The following is a 16967-nucleotide window of genomic DNA, read 5'->3' as shown; positions in this document are numbered from 1 at the left end:
TTGAAAATCGATTTGGCCCTTCTGGTGGTGCTATTTTGAGTGCCTAATCCCCGCCCGGTCTAACGGATTAATTGGAGGCCTTTAATGAGTATTGTATTGTTTACGTTTGGGCGCCCGTTTCGTGGCTAAACTCGTTTTCTTTGACTTTTTCGGTGATTTCCGAAGATTCAGTCGAGAAGGTTAAAAGCACGAGAACGTAAAAGAGAACGCCAGATGGACAGGCCTTTAGCCTGTCTAATCTGAAATGTTATTCTGAACAAGAACTCTTTCATTGTGATTTACTTTTCCCTACCTCCCACCGATCTTTACTGAAATGTTGTGCGTGCGATGAAAGTTAGCGATTTGATTACTTTGCTTCACCAAAGCACATTCGCATGGACCCGGTTGAAACTCATTTCGCAAGTACTTACTTTAGTCTTAGAGATTCATCCTACTCGGAACCTTTTGTGACCAATAAATTGATCGTCACGAGCGTGCACTCATTTGAGTATACTCCCAGGGCACAACTGAGTACATTCTACTGTGTGTTAAATTGAGTCCTATACGCCCGTGGGAGTGCGCTTGTGGGTGCACGCCGAAGAGTGCGTATTAAGTAGACCGTTGACTTAGCTAAGCAGATTCGGAATAGGACGAGCTTTTCGTCATGCGTACACTTCTCGTCAAAAAGGTCGTAAAAACTCGCTTGCCGCGTTACTCTACGTATATGCCAGTTCAAATTTAAGTGAGGCAGACTGTTAGTGGGCTCGCTCCTCACTCCCAGGTTTAAAAGTGTTCTTATATGAATGGCACCAATAGATTTATACTAGCTTTAACATGAAACGACACTTACGTTATTTTCCCAACCAACTCTTAAAAACTAACAGTCTTGCCTTCGGTCTCATGTAGACTTTCCTCGCAGTGCACCGGATCACCGCGCTCCAGCCCTTCGCCGCGTGGCTTTGGTGCGGTTCTAGTTTCCGCGCTGTTGCTGTGTCAGGGATTGGATCTTCACAAATCACCGAGTAAAACGAGAAGTAACCAGACTTCACCACAGTCCGCGCCCCCAAACGTAAACAAGCCAATACTCATTAAAGGCCTCCAATTAATCCGTTAGACCGGGCGGGGATTAGGCACTCAAAATAGCAGCACCAGAAGGGCCAAATCGATTTTCAAAACGATTTTCCGTCCTGATACACTTCATTTTGGGGCTCAGTGCGAAAATAGACGCCAGTTGCCCCTTACAGGTAGGCACCCAGATTGCAAATTTTGAGTTTCCGAAATCAGACATCACTTATTTTTATTAATTTGACCATTTCTGACAACTTTTGTTTCATGGAATATGCCCGTAAAATGAATATGAAGGCCGCTTTACTACTGGTCTATCAATAGGCAGTGCGCCTAACTTACCCTGCCGTGCGGGACCACTTCCGGTGACCTCAAAAATCCCGAAAAATTTCCAGAGTCTTAGAATCCGGAAAGGAACCGAATTCCGTTTCCGCGCATCGACATTTCGAACCTTCGGGAAATTTGAGCCGGTCTACCGGCACATTGCGCATTCCGCGACCCGGCTCGACGAATATCGAAGCGCGGCGTCGAAGGCCCCGCCCGTCGCGGCCCTGCCTGCATCTCTATCCTCCTCGCCCTGCTCGCCCTTCGCAGTGGGAGCGTCCGGACTCCCCCAGACCCGATCCGTCTTGTGGCGTGACGGAGTGGCGGAGTGTGTGCTCCAAGTCAAGGTGCGGCCGGCCGCCTGCGAGGTAGGCAATATTTCGTGGGTCGGCGCGCCGGGCCTCGGCGGGCTGCCTGCCTCGCCGGCGCTCCGGGCCGCCCGGAGCACAGTGGGCCAGAAGACCGGTGGAGGCGGCCAGAACTCTGGACGCGTTTTGAGCTCCGGAGTCGCTAAACAGGCCTCGAACCGAACGTGTGACCCCACCAATGGATTGCTCTCCGAACGAGGAATCCATTGGTGGGGTCACACGTTCGGTTCGAGTCCCATTTAGCGACTCTGGAGCTCAAAACGCGTCTGGAGTTTTGTCCGCCTCCACCGGTCTTCTGGCCCACTGTGCGGAGGGTTGCGCGGCCGGACAGCCGGCACTGTAACGACGCCGACTTGTTTCTCGTTTCTCGCGTGCTGGGCTTTGGGCGTTGGGCCCTCGGAGTCCTTACAGCCCTCGCTGGTAATGACTGCCGGCCTTCCGGGAGAGCGGGGAGAGCAGTGAGAGCAATTCCACGGGCCAAGGCATTTTCTTCAGGCCACTTAAAGTCGGCGGTTATAGATACTTTTTAATCGCCATTGCGAGTCAGAGAAGATTGGGAACCGCTGCCCTAACTTTGCCTTGTCCCAGGCCGAATATGCCGATAATCCATTATACTCCAGCTCAACGGTAAAAGCTCCCCGATGGCGGCAATGCGGGACGCGGACTTGTAAATAATTCGAAGAAAATGACGAACGTGGGCCGCCCGGCCGCCGCCCGGTCGGAATGACGCCTTGGCGACACTTCCGCTTCCGCGTGCGAGTCCGGCGTCCCCGAGGCCACGTCACTCCACGACAGTCCCCACACTGTCACATCAAGGCCGACTAAACTTGGCGGGGGAGGGGGTGGTGCCCAGAAAACTTTGAACCTCCCCGATCGTGCCCTCGATGGCGGCGCCTAGCGACAAGGGTAAGGCTGGCGGACACCACGACGGACACCGCGGGGCTCGCTGGAAGCACCCCGCGGGCTGCGTGCGTGCGTCGTCGCCGTCGTCGCGCACCTACCCCAGTACGTTCCACCCCCTGCGCGCCCAGTGCGCCGCTTGGGGCCGCTCCCCTCGTTGTGCCGCTGCTCGTCACCCTGCCGGGCCGGCCAGGCCGGCCGCCCGGCGTGTTCGTCACGACAGGCTCTGTCTCTGTCTCGCCTGCAGGCAGCATGCTGCGTTGCCATTAGCCTCCCCGATTCATCTAGTTTGTCTTGTTGTCGCGGCGTCGCCGAGCGATGGCCGATACTCACCCCTGGGCGGGCTGGCGTGCACGTACAGCCCGTTGACCTGGGCGGGGCCCGTCCCGGACGGGTCCTTGGCGACGGCCGCCCTGCGCCGTCGGGTCGCCGCCATGCTACCGGCGTGGCGCTGTGGTCACATCACCTGGAACAAAAGGTGTAGAGTAAGCGCGGGGTGCGCCTCGACGGGGACGTTCTGGGGGCGGACCGCGGACCTCGAAGCTCGGCCATAGCAACGGCGTCGCGGACGTCCAGACGCCGCCGCCGTGCCCCGCCGCCTGGCCCGGCCACAACGAACTACCCCTGTCGCGGCGGCCCCGCGGTGGCGGCCGAACGGCGCCGGCCTCGTGGGCCCCGGGGCGGAACCGGGCGGCAAGTCGCGCGACCAACGCCGCCCAGGTGGAGCACAGCCGCGACGGCTGGTCGAGCGGCGAGGACGGCGACAACGGCACACGCCTGCACCGCGACGGCCAGGGTCGCCGTCGCGGACTCGCGTCGACGCTGGGGATTGGGCTGAGGGGACCGAAGGCTCTACCGGGCCAGGCCATGGCGGCGGACTGCGGGACGTGAGGGCGCGGCTCGGGCTGGACGAGGACTGATGGTCTTCCAGTGATGCATCATTGCGCCGCCGAACAGTGGCGCGAGTGGCACGAGTGGCACATGCCCCACTTTTACGAAGCCCTCTGCCTTTTGTGGCGGCGTGGCGGCCAGCAGGTAGGGGTGGCAGCCGACTCACTCCGACAATGGGGTGTCTCTCTCCCTCTCACTCTCACAAGGCGTCTTCGACGAGTGCGAGAGAGAGAGAGACCGACGGCACCTCTCTCGGAACCAAACCGCAGTGTGATGGATGAAGCGCACCCTCGCCTACCTCGAGAACGACTCGAGTCGCAGAAGCAGCAGAGCGGCGGGCCCCGCCGGCGGGACGGCCGGTGCGGGGGGGCTGGCCGGGGGCGCGGCCGGGGACATGGCGGGCGCCAAGCCTGGGTGCCTAGGCCGTCCTGTTGTGCGGGAAGAAGACCTCGATGACGAAGCGGGCGAGCAGCGCGCACGAGATGAGCACGAGCAGCGTGCACAGGCAGCACAGGCAGCAGCAGATCATCGCCGCGCCCGCTTGTGCGGCACGCCAACCCTGCCGCCAACCCTTCCCGATCACTGGAGCCGCGCGGACATCGCGGCGCAGCGGCCGGCAGTGGCGTGGGGGCCCTAGCTGGCCCTAGCGGCACGACGACGCGCTCGTCTCGCCTCGCTGCACGGGTACACGGCCTGCGGGGGCGGTACCGGCCGGCCGACTGTGGCGTCGGACCAAACGCACGAGGGCGGTGGCGGTGCGCCGGGCTGGATGGATAGGCGGGGAGCGCGCCGGGGGTGGCTTTTTGGGGAGGCGCGCGGCGCGCCTAGCAAACGCTGCACCCACCGGCACCGCGAGGGGGAGGGAGAGGGAGAGGGCGCACCCCGACTACCCCGACATCGTCATGGCAGCACCGTCAGAGTGTTTCCGCCGGCCGCCACACTTGTTGCGGGGGGCGCCGTGCGCGCCGCCATGGCGCCATGGCGGCGTTGCCCCGACGGCGCCTCAAGGGCCTCATTACCGCGGTGCCGCCAGCACAATGTCAGCGCTCGCGAAGGGAAGGAATTGCAGCCGCGGTGCCGCGACGCGCTGGAGGCGTTAGAATGCGATTAGCGCCGCAATGCGCGGCGCTCCGAACCGACGCGAACCACTCCGCAGCCCCGGCCGCACCACGGCGGCACACGCAGGGCAATCAGCGAGCCATTGTCCTTGGTCGGCCGGGCCTTCATCAGCATCCGGGGGACGTTGCCGCGCCACAAGCGAGCCGCTGGCCGAATGACAAATGCTATCAGGCGGGGAGGGAGTGGAGCAACAACAACCCCTTTCTGTCGTTTTGGTCGTCTGGTTTCTAGGTTGGGGCTCTTTTACACCATCCGCAAGGAGCTCCTACACCGCGGCAAAGTGTGAGCAGTGTGCGTGTGTAGTAGGGGGCGGTGAAATCGTCCGGAATCGGCCCACGACCCCCAAGGTGGCCTGGGTGTAAGCACGCTGGGTGTGAAGAGATACGGCCCCTAGCCCCGGGGCCCCGGCCGAGCCCTCTGCTGCACAGGGCCTCGCGTCGCCTCGCGTGCCGGCTCTCCATGAAAGTGGCCCCATTGGCGGTATCAGTTGGAGTCTACACCATATACACCGGGGCTTGTTTCCGGGCGCACACCGTAACCGGTGCTCGCTCCGCCGCCAATCATTGGTCACCGCCTGTTACCTCGGCCGTCCCCGCGACGAGTGTCACTTTGGGCCGAAAACCAATACAGACGCGGTGAACCGGCCAACGACGGCCACGTCACTCAGGGCGCCGCCGCGGCCGCCGCGCTCGTTGAGGGCGATACCATCGCCGCGCATCACGCACGCGGCGCTGGGGAGCCGCGACAACCCGCGGCACGGCCGACCCCTCTCGCGCTCCAGGCGGCGCCGGACGGACGGTAGTAGCCTTCCCGAGAATGGGGAATTCCCAATTGAGGAATTGGGGCACGTGGCGCGCTGGTTCCACGTCGCCGTGCCCCCATGCCCCGTGGCCGCGGTGCGGTGGCGCCTCATCTATTAATTGCGGAGACTATTGAGCTAGCCGGCGGGGCCAGCGGCGGGTGGCCGGTGGCGGGTGGCGGCCGTGGTCGGGCCGGTCGGGCCGCGAGGCGAGTGTCCACGCACTGCTTCGCCGCGGCCACGGCGCCATGACGGCGCGCCGACCAAAAAGCACTCCAGAAGAGTCGATATAATGATTGTTGTCCGGCGGTCGTCTTGCCCTCGTCCTCCGAGAAGACGCTTGTCGTGGCGTGACCCACATCAGTGAAACGCGGCCGCCGTCGGGGCGGTGCGGCGGAGTGGGGGTTGCCGGGACGGCGCTGCACGGCTAGGGGGTGTCGCTTTCAGCTTTTCGGGGAACGGCAAGTGTCTCCGCGCGTGCCCTCTGCCTCGCAGCTGTCTGTCCGTTTTTTACGTTGTTCTTTCACGAGGCATTGATTTGCAGCCGCCGCAGCTGGGCGGCGCGGCGGGCGGGCGGTGCCGAGGGCGTGTGAGCGGAGTGGCCCACTGTAAGGAGGCCGGCCGGTTAAGTTTACATCGAGTTCGGACGTTAATCAATTATAGATCCATGACCTCGTTCGTCGTCCGCCGGCGGGGCCCCGTTTGGGGCGATGGCGCCGCGATAGTCCTCCCTCGGGAGGGTGGCCGAGGTGAGACCCACGGGCATAACTCGACCAATTTATTGATGAGCTAATCTCCGTGCCAATCTAAAATAGACAAAATTGGCTGCTCGACTTGGATTCCCTCCATCAGCTGCTGCAGTGTGGTAGCGTTGGTCACGCACCGGAGAACCTCGAGTTCAAAACAAAGTTCTTTACATTGATCCCACACGTGCTTTTGGAACGGCACAAGTCCTTAGGTGCACTTAACTCCGCCACGGTGCGAGTCCATGCGCGCAACCTAGTGGCTTGGAAGGCAGACGTGCCCTCGCAGCAACCCTTACGATCCTACTTCGTGCGGTACCATCAAGTTCACCTGGGGCGCTGCTGCTGGCAGTGCTGAGGTACGCTGGCCTCGCGGCGGTGTCCGGACGGTTGCTCGCTGGCGGACACCATGTCAGGCAGAACGTTGATGGGGGGCGCCGCACGCGTCCGTCGATGCGATCCGCCACCGACGACTGGCCAGCACGTTCTAGATAGGGGCCCGGCCCCCGCCGCCCCACTATTGGACAGCAAGCCACAGCCGCAGCCCCACCGGCCCCACCGGCCCCACCGGCCCCACCGGCCCTGCGACTCGCACGACATCCGAGCCCCGCCGGCCACCACCTGGCCTGCGCACCGGGTGGGCCTTAGAGAGCCTTGTGGGCCCTGTGGACCTTGTTCTTTTGGGCCTTGGTGGGCCTTCCTTGGTGGGCCTTGTGGGCCTTGTGGGACTTGGAGGCCTTTTGGGACTTGGTGGGCCCGGTGGGCCTGGGTGGACAGCGCCGTTCGGACGCAGCCAGCGGTGGCGTGTCGAAAACAAAACGGCCGGGGGAAGGAAAGGCAGTTATTGGCTCGGACGGCGGAGGTTTTGTGGGTGGGGGTGGGGGTGGGGAGAAATTAGGGCCCACGTTGTGTGCTCAGGGAAGTGCCACTTACCCTTGGCAATCAATCGGAAATGGACAAAGTCACTGTCAGCGAGGAAAAAGCAGATTTGGTAAGAATTTTTTTCAAACAAAAAATAAAAATTAGCTTGTTCTAAATCGTTCAACCGCCAAGAGGTACCATCTTTACGTCTACTTTCATACTTGGATAACGCGCGCCGATTTTTATGTGGACCAACTTAAGTAAATCAACGTAAATTTGACATAAAATGCCCGGGGAGTCCGAAACAAAACCACGTAGCTGCTGAATTTTGTGTCGCGCCTCGGTGGCATCAATGATGACGACTTGGATTTATCCCGCCGGGACAGCCAAAAATGCGGATCGATCGCGCCGTGCCTGCCGTGCCGCTTCCCACTCAAACTGGTCGCGCCAGTCGCGCCCAGCCAAACAGTCGAGGAACGCACAAGGCTGCCAGGCCACTGCCGCTCACGGCGTCGGTTCCCTTATACGAGTACGCCGCGAGGAACCTGACAAATTTTTCTAGTAAAAGATCCAAAAAAAAAAAAATTACCACTTCCGTGAATGTGTCGGGGCCGCTTCTAAACGTGTAAGACCCAGGCAGCCGGACTACTTTCCGTGCTCGCAACAGGTGGCCCCCCTGCAGTGCGGACTCCTTTCTGTTCTTCCTCCGCCGCTCCTCGACAACGACAAGTCCGCGCACGTTTTGGCAGAGCGGAGTCAGCGAGCGCGCCAAGAAGGTTCTCAAGCCTGCCTTTGTCCGAACACCTCACCTCAGTGAGTTTGTGGGACTTCTAGCGGCGTCGCGCCTAGTCTTTTACTTCTAGCATCAGTCAATCACATTCTGGTCACCATGTCTTTCTGGGGTAAGTGTTTGTCGTTTTTCTGGAGAGCCTAGGGGCCCTGGCATGTCCTGCCATGCCCGCCGTGAGCCGGCGGCTCTATGGCACAACTTGCCGCAACGCTTAAGGCTCACCGGCCATGCGTTTGGGAAGATTGGACTTTCTGAACAGAATTGCCATGAAGAAACCGCGGTCCCCTGGGAGATTTCTTTCACTTTTGTGGCCGTTGGCCGGGTTTGGCCGGTTGCTGCGGGTTTAACCCCACCGGCCATGCTGCACGCCTCCATAGGCTTTGGAAGCCTCTCATTTGCTTGATCAATTTTGCTGACAGTGTTTTGACTGGTAACGATATGCTTATCCCTTGTGTTCCTGTTGTGAACTTCTTGACTTCCAATTCGCGTCCCATTTGCGATCTTTTTCGTGATAACGGCTGATCAGACTGATTCCCTCCAATTTCAATGCCTGCTGTGATTGATTCAATGTCACAGTTTCGAACAGCTGGAACACCTTATCTCGATTTCATTAATCCCAAGACTCGAAGAAAAGGAATTGGATTTATTTTGGCCTCTTCTCTGTCAAAGTTTTATTAGTTCACTCATTAGTTGAAGTAGGGTTAAGAATGGTCACATGTGCTTATGTTTTGGCACCGAACCATTTCATATTTATTCATGAAGATATACCGGTCATATGATTTTCTGGCAGAAATTGATTGATGTCTGCGTGAACGTATAATGCTTGTTTCAAGGAATATATTTTGTGGTCCTTGGCTCGTGTCGATTCATTGCTTCTCTAATTTGTTCAGCCTTTTTACAGTATTGTCATGCGACATGACTGGGGCTCTCTGATTTTTGCTGTCTTTCATTTTATTGTTCTGTTTCGGTTTCAGGACTCATTTTGGAACCCAAGAAGAGCTACACCCAGCGCGGTGTTGAGCAACCTTTCCACGTCTCCAGTGCGGCTTTAGACTTGCAAACCTGTGATGGTAAGGTTTAATAACCAGTCACACATCCTTTTCGTAACTTTATTTACTACAAATCTCATTTCATTGATTGTTTCAGATGGCCCTGTGTCTGTGGTGTGTCGGAAAAGCGACCAAGATTTTATTTTGTGCAGTCTTTCCAAGTCTGAAGGCATTTACAATGTGCCCTTAAATTTGGACTTCGAAATTGGTTCAGAGATCACTTTCCATGTAGTAGGAGACAGCACTGTTCATCTTACAGGTTTGTCAAACTTAGTGCATTCTTTCTTTTGACTTAAATTATGCTATGTTGTTTCTATACCTCCCATATGTTTCAGGTTACATTGTTGATGAAATGGAGTTGGATGATGATGATTCTTCTCTGGATGAGCTTGAAGAGGAAGAGGATGAATCTAACAAGGGTATGATTTCTTTGCTATATTCTGGCAATTGCCCCTAGTTTGCTTTTTGTACTAAACTCATGTTGTCTTGCAGTTGCTATTCTCAAAAATACCAAGAAACTGTTGGATGCTGCTGCTGCTAAGCGCAAGCCTGAATCTTCTGTTCAAAACAAGTCTAAGAAAGCTAAGGTCGAGGTACAGCAAGATGAAGATGATGACGACGACGAAGATGACTCTGATTTTGAAGGGGAGGAGACCATGGATGGGGATGAAGATCTTGGTGAAGAAGAAGAGGAGGATGACGACGATGATGATGAGGAGGAGGAAGATGACGATGATGACGATGAGGAGGAGGACGAAGATGATGGTGAGTATCTTTGCTCGTTTGCTCTTTGAACTGTCATGTTGGACTTTGGTTGAGACTCCCTATGTTCTGCAGGTGAGGCTGCTGAAGTGTTGAAGAAACTTCAAGCCATGAAAGAGAACAAGGCTAAACAAGGCAAAAACCAACAACCTGCTAAAGGATTACCTCAAAATGCCAAGCAGGGAAAGAAGGAACAAGCCAAGGGCCAGAACCAGACTAACAAACAGAACGTAAGTGGAAAGGGAAAAACCAAGAACACTAAGATCAAATCGAAGAAACAAAGTTAATTAAAGCTCTTAAGATTAATTCTCCCGAAGTTTCAACTATTTTCCTAGTCCTGTTTTTAATGCCTGGCCGTCCAGTTTGTACTTTTGATAAATAAATCTCAATACTTACCAGTGTAGTTCACAAATACTTCCTTTCCCGTCAGTCTTTGTGACAATTAAATGGCTACTGGCATTAGACTTGCGTTAATAACTCAGGCATGTCTCTCAGATTAGTCTTTTTATCTTCATCATAGTTTCATTCAGCAATGTGACAGCCTGTTACAGAATAAACTGACATTCAATATACCAAGGAATTAATTTTGGCATGATGTGTTTTCTTGTAGGGTGCCCCTCAGTCGAATGGTGTAAGTAAGAAGACTATTACCGGTGGTATTCAGATTGAAGAGTTGCAATTGGGAAATGGTCCTGCTGCCGCCAATAACAAGCAGGTGTGTATTTTGGCCCCTTTTATGTAGTTCTTGTACTCCTTGGAAATATGAACACCCTACTAGATTTTTAATTGATGCGTTTCAGGTCTCTGTGTACTATGTTGGTCGTCTGAAGTCTAACAACAAGCAATTTGATGCCTGCCAATCTGGTCCTGGCTTTAGGTTCAAGTTGGGTAAAGGCGAAGTTATCAAAGGCTGGGATCTTGGTGTTGCTGGTATGAAGGTTGGAGGCAAGCGACGACTAACTATTCCTGCAAAGATGGCGTAAGAAATTTTCTTGTCTAAAATTTTGCAACTATTTAAAGGCATATTCCTTACCTAACATCAAATCATTTTTTTGCAGCTATGGACAGGAAGGAGCCGGTAAGACTATTCCCCCCAATAGCACTTTGGTCTTTGATGTTGAGTTGAGACACGTGAAGTAAGCACCTGTTTTTGATTATCATGCTAAATATTGGGGAAAGAATTGAACTTATGTTCAGGAAGTTTCAATTTTATCTAAGTTGACAATGTGTGTACTGTGACCCTTGTCAGTACCTGATTCTTGATGTGAAGTGTTTCGGATTATGCACTTGTGTTTCTGGTGAAGATGAAGACTGTTATGTGTATGTTATTAAGCCGTTTAGTCCTTAGTATTTTTATAATTGGTGGCAAATGCCTCGCTGTCTGTATTTATGTATATAATTAGTGTCATTTGACCTGTTTCTACTTTGATTGTTTTTCAATTCCATCTCTTGTGATCTGGTGTTACAAAGTTACTTGAAGTTTGATGGAGATTTTGAGTAAATATTTGGCCATGTTTTGGTAAAGCCATTGCTTGCTGGGTTGTCTAAATCAGCTTCTAAGCTTTTGGATGTGTTATTGAATAAAAATTCTTTGTGCTATGAGATTTTATATTTATTTAATTCACTATACAACTTAATGCTAATCAGTCTCTTACATTTCTTTGAATATTTCATGAGGTGCTGCTAATCCCAAGTAGAACTCTAATTCGATCAATCTCCATTGCCATTTTCCTACGAGGACCCAGCAACCTGCAATTCATAGCAGACAGTTGTGGAAGTCCCTGGTAAGTCCTTTTAAATTCACTGTGACAACACTCAAAGGCACTTACGACACTCCAATGCGCTTCAAATCGTCTTCATTCATGGTCAAGAAAGCTGGCAAGTCTAGACGTTGGACCTGGAACAGGGGTAGATACTTCTGCAGGGAGAGCCCCTCCAGGACGCTGGCCAGATTGAGCTGCTGGTGCAGGGGGACGTCGTCGTTGGGGGCGGACGCTGGCCGCGGTGGCACTGTCAGCCATTCAGGGGTCAAGGACGAAGGTCAGGAAAGGATGCGCAACAAATCACCAACGCTCACCTGCGGGTAGGACCTTCAGTTGGGCACCTGCTCTCTTCAGCAAGTTGCATGTCGCCGGCGGGCGGCAGCGCTCGGCCAGTTGGAGGACGGTTTGTCCCTGGTTGTCACTGCGGGAGCACAGCAGTGAATGACATGGGAAAAGTAGCGGGCCAAAGAGAGGGACAGACAGGCTCACCAGGCGTTGACGTTGGCACCCTGGCTGACGAGCATACGGATGAGGTCCTCGTTGCCACCGCGCACGGCGTGGAACAGCGCGGTCTGCCCACGGAAGTCCCGCATCTCCAGCGACTTCGGCTGCACAAAGTAAACCGTCATAGTGGCGCCGCCGAAGACTGATTCACTGTCTGGCACGGGCAGGGCACTCACCTTGCACAGCATGACGGCGATGCGCAGGTGTCCGAAGCGCGACGCCACCATAAGCAGCGAGCGGCCCGACTTGGGCAGGCGGCCCACCGTGGCGTCCGTGGCCTCGCAGCCCGCGCGCCGCGCCGCCGCGAGCAGCAGCACCACCAGGGCCTCGTGGCCCTGCCACACGGCGAACATGAGCGGGCTCCAGCCCAGCCCGTTGCGCGCCAGCGCCAGCGCCGGGTTGCCGTCCAGGGCCTCCGCGACCACCTGCTCGTCGCCCAGACTGGCCGCCGTGTGGACGTCCAGGGGCAGCGCGCCGGCCTCCGCGTCCGAGATCCACGCCGCCCACCTCGTGTCGTCTTCGTCCACCGCGCGAGGGGCAGGGAAGGCCACCGCCGTCGCCATGGCCTGGAAAATCAAATTGGCCCAGGTTGTGACACGAGATTTCTGGACAGCCTCTGAACCATTGGAACTTCTTTATTGGGCTGAATCTATCAAACCTGTATTAGAAAATGGTTCACTCCCGACCCACTGAAAAACTAACGATTTGAAAACGCCGCCCTCTCACTTTACCAACCTGAGACTGACGTGACCCTAGTCTTTTACGCCTTTTCCACGCAGCAGAGCTAACTGCAAACATTAGATTGTCTCTCGCACATTTAACTCCGAAAGTTTTCGAGAATTCATTCTTACCTTTTTTCACCCGGGCGCTCTTTTGACTTAAACGAAAGTAATGGGCAGTTTATTGCTTTGACACACTCGGCTTCTTTGGAATAACCAATCAGCTGATTGCATGTTGGAGCTTAGGCTCAAAACAAAACAAACTTTTTTAAAGCCGCACAGAGGTTGAAGTGGAAGACCATTGCATGACCACGACTTTATTGTCGCTTTCAAAGGTTCGCAAGGTATTTTTCCATTCTTTGCGTGAGTACGAAACACGTTTTGAAGTCTCGCAAGCCCCAGAGTAGGCACCCTGTTCTTGGCCTTTCTCCTCACGACGGCCCCCCTCTGCACTCGCGGTTTACCTGCGATGGCGAGGTTAAGTCCTTAATCCAAAGTGAAACGACGAGAGTGTTGTCGTCTCCGACCGTCTAAACGCCCGCTAACGCCACGGTGAGGGTTCCAGGACCGCGCTGAGGCTGCACCGGGTAGATTCAGTCAGATGCAGCCAACCTCGACTAGGGAAAATGAAAACAAAAACAAAGGTCATCCGTCATCCCCAACTTTTGGTTTGGAACAGGCTTGCGACAGGCAGAAAGTAACTCGCAGAATTTTCCGAGGGCCATTTGCTCTTGGCAAGACCGTTTTGACGTGTGGTTGCCCCTCAAGAATGTAGGACCATCTGTCAAAAAGCATGACATCAACAACAGAATGTTAGAAAGGGTTTCCATGTGGGTCATGAATTCCCATTGATTAACCTGTCCAGGAGTTGGTTCCTTGGACGCCCCATGCCTTTTTGGGTATTAGCCTTTTCAGCCTTTAACTTTGGAATCCATGGCATTTTGTTGAATTTTTAAAGTTTTCTTCTTCCACTTAATTTTTTTCCCTTTTTTTTCCCAGTCTGCTGCTTCAAGATGATGTGACTAAAATTAATGTCTCAGTAAACAATCTGTATTTTCATCCTTTATCACAATGTCGGCTGAACAGCCCTCTAACGAAAGTGAAATCAATGAGGAAAAGCAAGCGGAAGATACAAATAAAGAGTCAGGGGGCAGTGGTTCAGCTCTGGCCCAAAATGGAGAGGCTTCAAAGAGTGGACACCAGGTCCTAAAGGACATTGCTATTCCTGGTCCATCTAATGGAGAGTCGAAGTTGCGGGTTGAACAATCATCCAGTACCTCTACAGACCAGAAATCCCGTAAACGTGAAAGATGTGATGATGATACAAGCAATAGCGATGAGGATGATGATAAAAAAGTTGAGAGTAATGAAGCTCCAGCTGAAGATAGGCCAAATGATAATGAAACCTGTCCCTTCCCTCGATTACGAATAAGAACCCGACACAGGCGCTATCGACGTCGCCTTAATGACAGGAGCAGTAGCAGCAGCAGCAGCAGCAGCGGTACCAGCAGCAGCAGTGGTTCTAAAAACAGCTTGAGCTCATCAGATGACGGTAAATTGCACTTATTTTTGTGAGATGGAAGGTGTTAGATTTCAATCTATTCTCTGCTGCTTTATGTTTCAGAACGGCCTCATGATGCAACCAGTTCGAGTAACCCTGTTTCACATCCAGACGACTCTGACAGTTCTGCTGACAGCTTGCTTGGTGATAGGATCTTGCAAGTGTTGACAAATCAGGCACGGGCAAGGTATTTATTTATTAATTTTATGTACTAGAATTCATCCAGAGTTACCTAAAACTCATGTAATTTTACAATTTATTTCAATTTTTTCCAGACGCCTGGCTTTGGACAGTGATGATACATGGAGTCTTATGGACTCTGACGATTCTGAAGGCGATTCTCGAGTCCGTAATACTGAAATTGGAAAAGTTAAAATTAATGAAGAGAAATATCCTAAATGTTTATCAAAAGAGATACCAAAACACAAGTGGAGTGTTACTAAAGCCATTCTCAACAGGTATTGTTTTTACCTGTACTTCATTTGTTGGTATTAATTGTTTTGTAAACCTGTTTGTTTATTTTTATAAACCTCTTTTAGGCAGATTGGTATGAACACAAAACATCAAGAACCTCAATTGTTCTCACAACGCTGCTATGGCTCATTGCATTGTGTTAAGAGACTTGAATTGATGTACAAATTGGATAAACATCATGGGTGTGTGAATGCTATAAGCTTCAATCAATCTGGGACTCGTCTTGCCTCTGGTTCTGATGATAAAAAAATTATTGTTTGGGATTGGGCTATTGGTCAGAGTCTCTTATCATATAGTAGCGGACATACAAACAATGTTTTTCAGGTATGAACAGTACATAGGAGAGTGATTTTTGATTGGACTATTATTATCTCAAACATATGTATTACTTTCAGTGTAAGTTCCTTCCTATGACTGGGGACAACCACATAGTATCATCTGCCCGGGATGGGCAAGTGCGACTGGCTGTCTTGTCATCAACTGGTGAATGTCGTGGAACAAGGAGACTTGCTCATCACCGGAGACCTGTAAACAAACTTTCTCTTCTCCCAGAAACACCCCATGTGTTTTTAAGTGCAGGGGAAGATGGAAAAGTGATGGCTATTGATGTTCGTAACAGTAAACAGTCTACGTAAGTAGATTTAGTTCATAGAAGTGAATAATAATAAATAATTCAAATGATGTATGCTTTGAATTAATTATATCTTCTCCATCCAGTCTTGTTACAGTTAGAAATAATAGGTCCAAAGTGGGTTTGTACAGTGTTGACTCACATCCTCTGAATAGTGAGGAGTTTTGTGTGTGTGGAAAAGATTATTACATCCGAATTTATGACAAACGCAAGATTGATGTTAATGGAGCTCCTATGAAGAGATTCTGCCCAAGTCATATTGTAAGTATTATTTTAGTTGACCTTTAAGTGTCTGAATGTAAGATTTTTCTTGATTTCTTTTTCCCCTTTCATTTTAGGTTGGCACTGATAAATATACCAATGTGACATGTGCCCTATACAATCATGACGGTACAGAAATTTTAGGATCTTACAATGATGAAAGCCTTTATTTGTTTGACACTCGACATTCGGATGGAGCTGATTTTGTCCACAAGTATGAAGGTCATCGAAATAGTGCCACAGGTTGGAAACAGTTTGCAGACGCTCATGCTGAAAAGTTTGTCTTGCACTCTGAGTTTACTTAGGTTTCTGTTGTCATTTAAATGTTTGCAGTTAAAAGCTGTGACTTTTTTGGACCCAAGAGTGAATATATCATGTCAGGATCAGATTGTGGACATATATTTTTCTGGGACAAGAACACTGAAGCTATAGTCCAATTTATGCGTGGTGATGAGTCTGGTGTGGTAAGACTAATTGATGACTTTGTGATATTTACATAACTAGTTTACATCAGGAGAAGAGCTTCGTCATGTATTTCCTTTCCTTTTCTTTATTTGTTGGTCAGGTCAATGCTTTAGTGGGTCATCCTCAGTTCCCAATTCTAGCTACAAGTGGATTAGATTCAGATGTTAAGATATGGGTTCCATCATGTGAAGAAGATCCTGAAATGAAGGAGCTAAAAAAGGTATCTATAAGAAACACTTCCATCGTCAACTGAATGCCTGTGAAATGACAAACAGCAATTCCCTTTTAATTTTTTTAACTTTATTTTTTAACTTAGACAGTGGCGCAGAACCTGCAAGATCGAATGGATGAGCAGCCTTACAGAGTAGATGTATTTGAAACTGATCTCAATTTCGGTTTTCCCAGCAGGTTCAGGGCTTCTGTGGTTCGTAACTTTTCCTTTTATGAGCACTCCCTTCTTACGCTATTCTCACTCAAGTTAAATTTTGTGTCCTTCTGTTATCAGACTCATTCTACACCAAGGTCTTCAAGTTCTGATGGCAGTGACAGTGATGGGAATTCCCCTCGAATTCAGTGTCCTCAATCTTAACTAGAATCTGCTTTGGTCTATTTTTGGAAGACTCTCAAGTTGAATCTGTTTTTAATCTGTTCTGTAGCCTAGGCAAACTAATATTGAATATGGTTGATTCTTCTTATATTTTAAGTTGGAATAATTTCTACAACACTGCTCATTGTTTGTAAGTCATTTTAAATAGTACAATATAATTTGAGGGATAATTGCTTTATTCAGCTGTTAAGTAACATGTGATTATAGGGCTGTTAATTATTATCTCTATAGTCTTTTATTTTGTTTCGAAGGTGATACCATAATGACATGACATGCCCCTGGCATCACTTCATATCACGAATTTTCCGATGTGTTGCCTGTGTAAAGCAGTC

At 51.6% G+C, this 16967-nt stretch overlaps 3 protein-coding genes across 11 annotated transcripts; 2 read left to right on the top strand and 1 right to left on the bottom strand.

Moving 5' to 3' along the window:
- Positions 1 to 7747: 7747 nt before the first annotated feature.
- Positions 7748 to 11246, top strand: LOC117645747 (46 kDa FK506-binding nuclear protein). Its single transcript, XM_034386135.1, has 9 exons — positions 7748 to 7951; positions 8814 to 8909; positions 8986 to 9147; positions 9224 to 9307; positions 9381 to 9653; positions 9726 to 9880; positions 10261 to 10365; positions 10451 to 10629; positions 10709 to 11246. The coding sequence occupies exons 1-9, from the start codon at positions 7939 to 7941 to the stop codon at positions 10788 to 10790; spliced, it is 1149 nt and encodes a 382-aa protein (XP_034242026.1). The 5' UTR covers positions 7748 to 7938; the 3' UTR covers positions 10791 to 11246.
- On the bottom strand, positions 11245 to 13286 carry LOC117645749 (ankyrin repeat and SAM domain-containing protein 3-like). Of its 2 annotated transcripts, none has more exons than XM_034386138.1 (6): positions 13101 to 13286; positions 12094 to 12483; positions 11903 to 12021; positions 11728 to 11834; positions 11480 to 11660; positions 11245 to 11399 (listed from the first exon to the last, which is right to left on the bottom strand). In XM_034386138.1, the coding sequence occupies exons 2-6, from the start codon at positions 12478 to 12480 to the stop codon at positions 11321 to 11323; spliced, it is 873 nt and encodes a 290-aa protein (XP_034242029.1). In that variant the 5' UTR covers positions 12481 to 12483; positions 13101 to 13286; the 3' UTR covers positions 11245 to 11320. The 2 variants fall into 2 exon arrangements, with proteins under 2 accessions (XP_034242029.1, XP_034242030.1); XM_034386139.1 differs by lacking the exon at positions 13101 to 13286 and adding an exon at positions 12769 to 12902.
- Positions 12838 to 16857, top strand: LOC117645746 (DDB1- and CUL4-associated factor 8-like). 8 transcript variants are annotated; one of them, XM_034386134.1, is made up of 12 exons: positions 12847 to 12980; positions 13636 to 14188; positions 14261 to 14384; positions 14473 to 14655; positions 14737 to 14995; positions 15067 to 15302; positions 15389 to 15563; positions 15641 to 15806; positions 15897 to 16027; positions 16129 to 16248; positions 16345 to 16452; positions 16534 to 16857. In XM_034386134.1, the coding sequence occupies exons 2-12, from the start codon at positions 13708 to 13710 to the stop codon at positions 16615 to 16617; spliced, it is 2067 nt and encodes a 688-aa protein (XP_034242025.1). In that variant the 5' UTR covers positions 12847 to 12980; positions 13636 to 13707; the 3' UTR covers positions 16618 to 16857. The 8 variants fall into 8 exon arrangements, with proteins under 8 accessions (XP_034242018.1, XP_034242017.1, XP_034242025.1 ...); XM_034386127.1 differs by having other exon boundaries at positions 12838 to 12971; positions 16345 to 16857; XM_034386126.1 differs by having other exon boundaries at positions 12846 to 12980; positions 16345 to 16857.
- Positions 16858 to 16967: the final 110 nt, after the last annotated feature.

Source organism: Thrips palmi, unplaced genomic scaffold (assembly GCF_012932325.1).
Source record: "Thrips palmi isolate BJ-2018 unplaced genomic scaffold, TpBJ-2018v1 HiC_scaffold_19, whole genome shotgun sequence".
NCBI lineage: Eukaryota > Metazoa > Arthropoda > Insecta > Thysanoptera > Thripidae > Thrips > Thrips palmi.
This window is presented reverse-complemented; position numbering and strand designations above follow the sequence as displayed.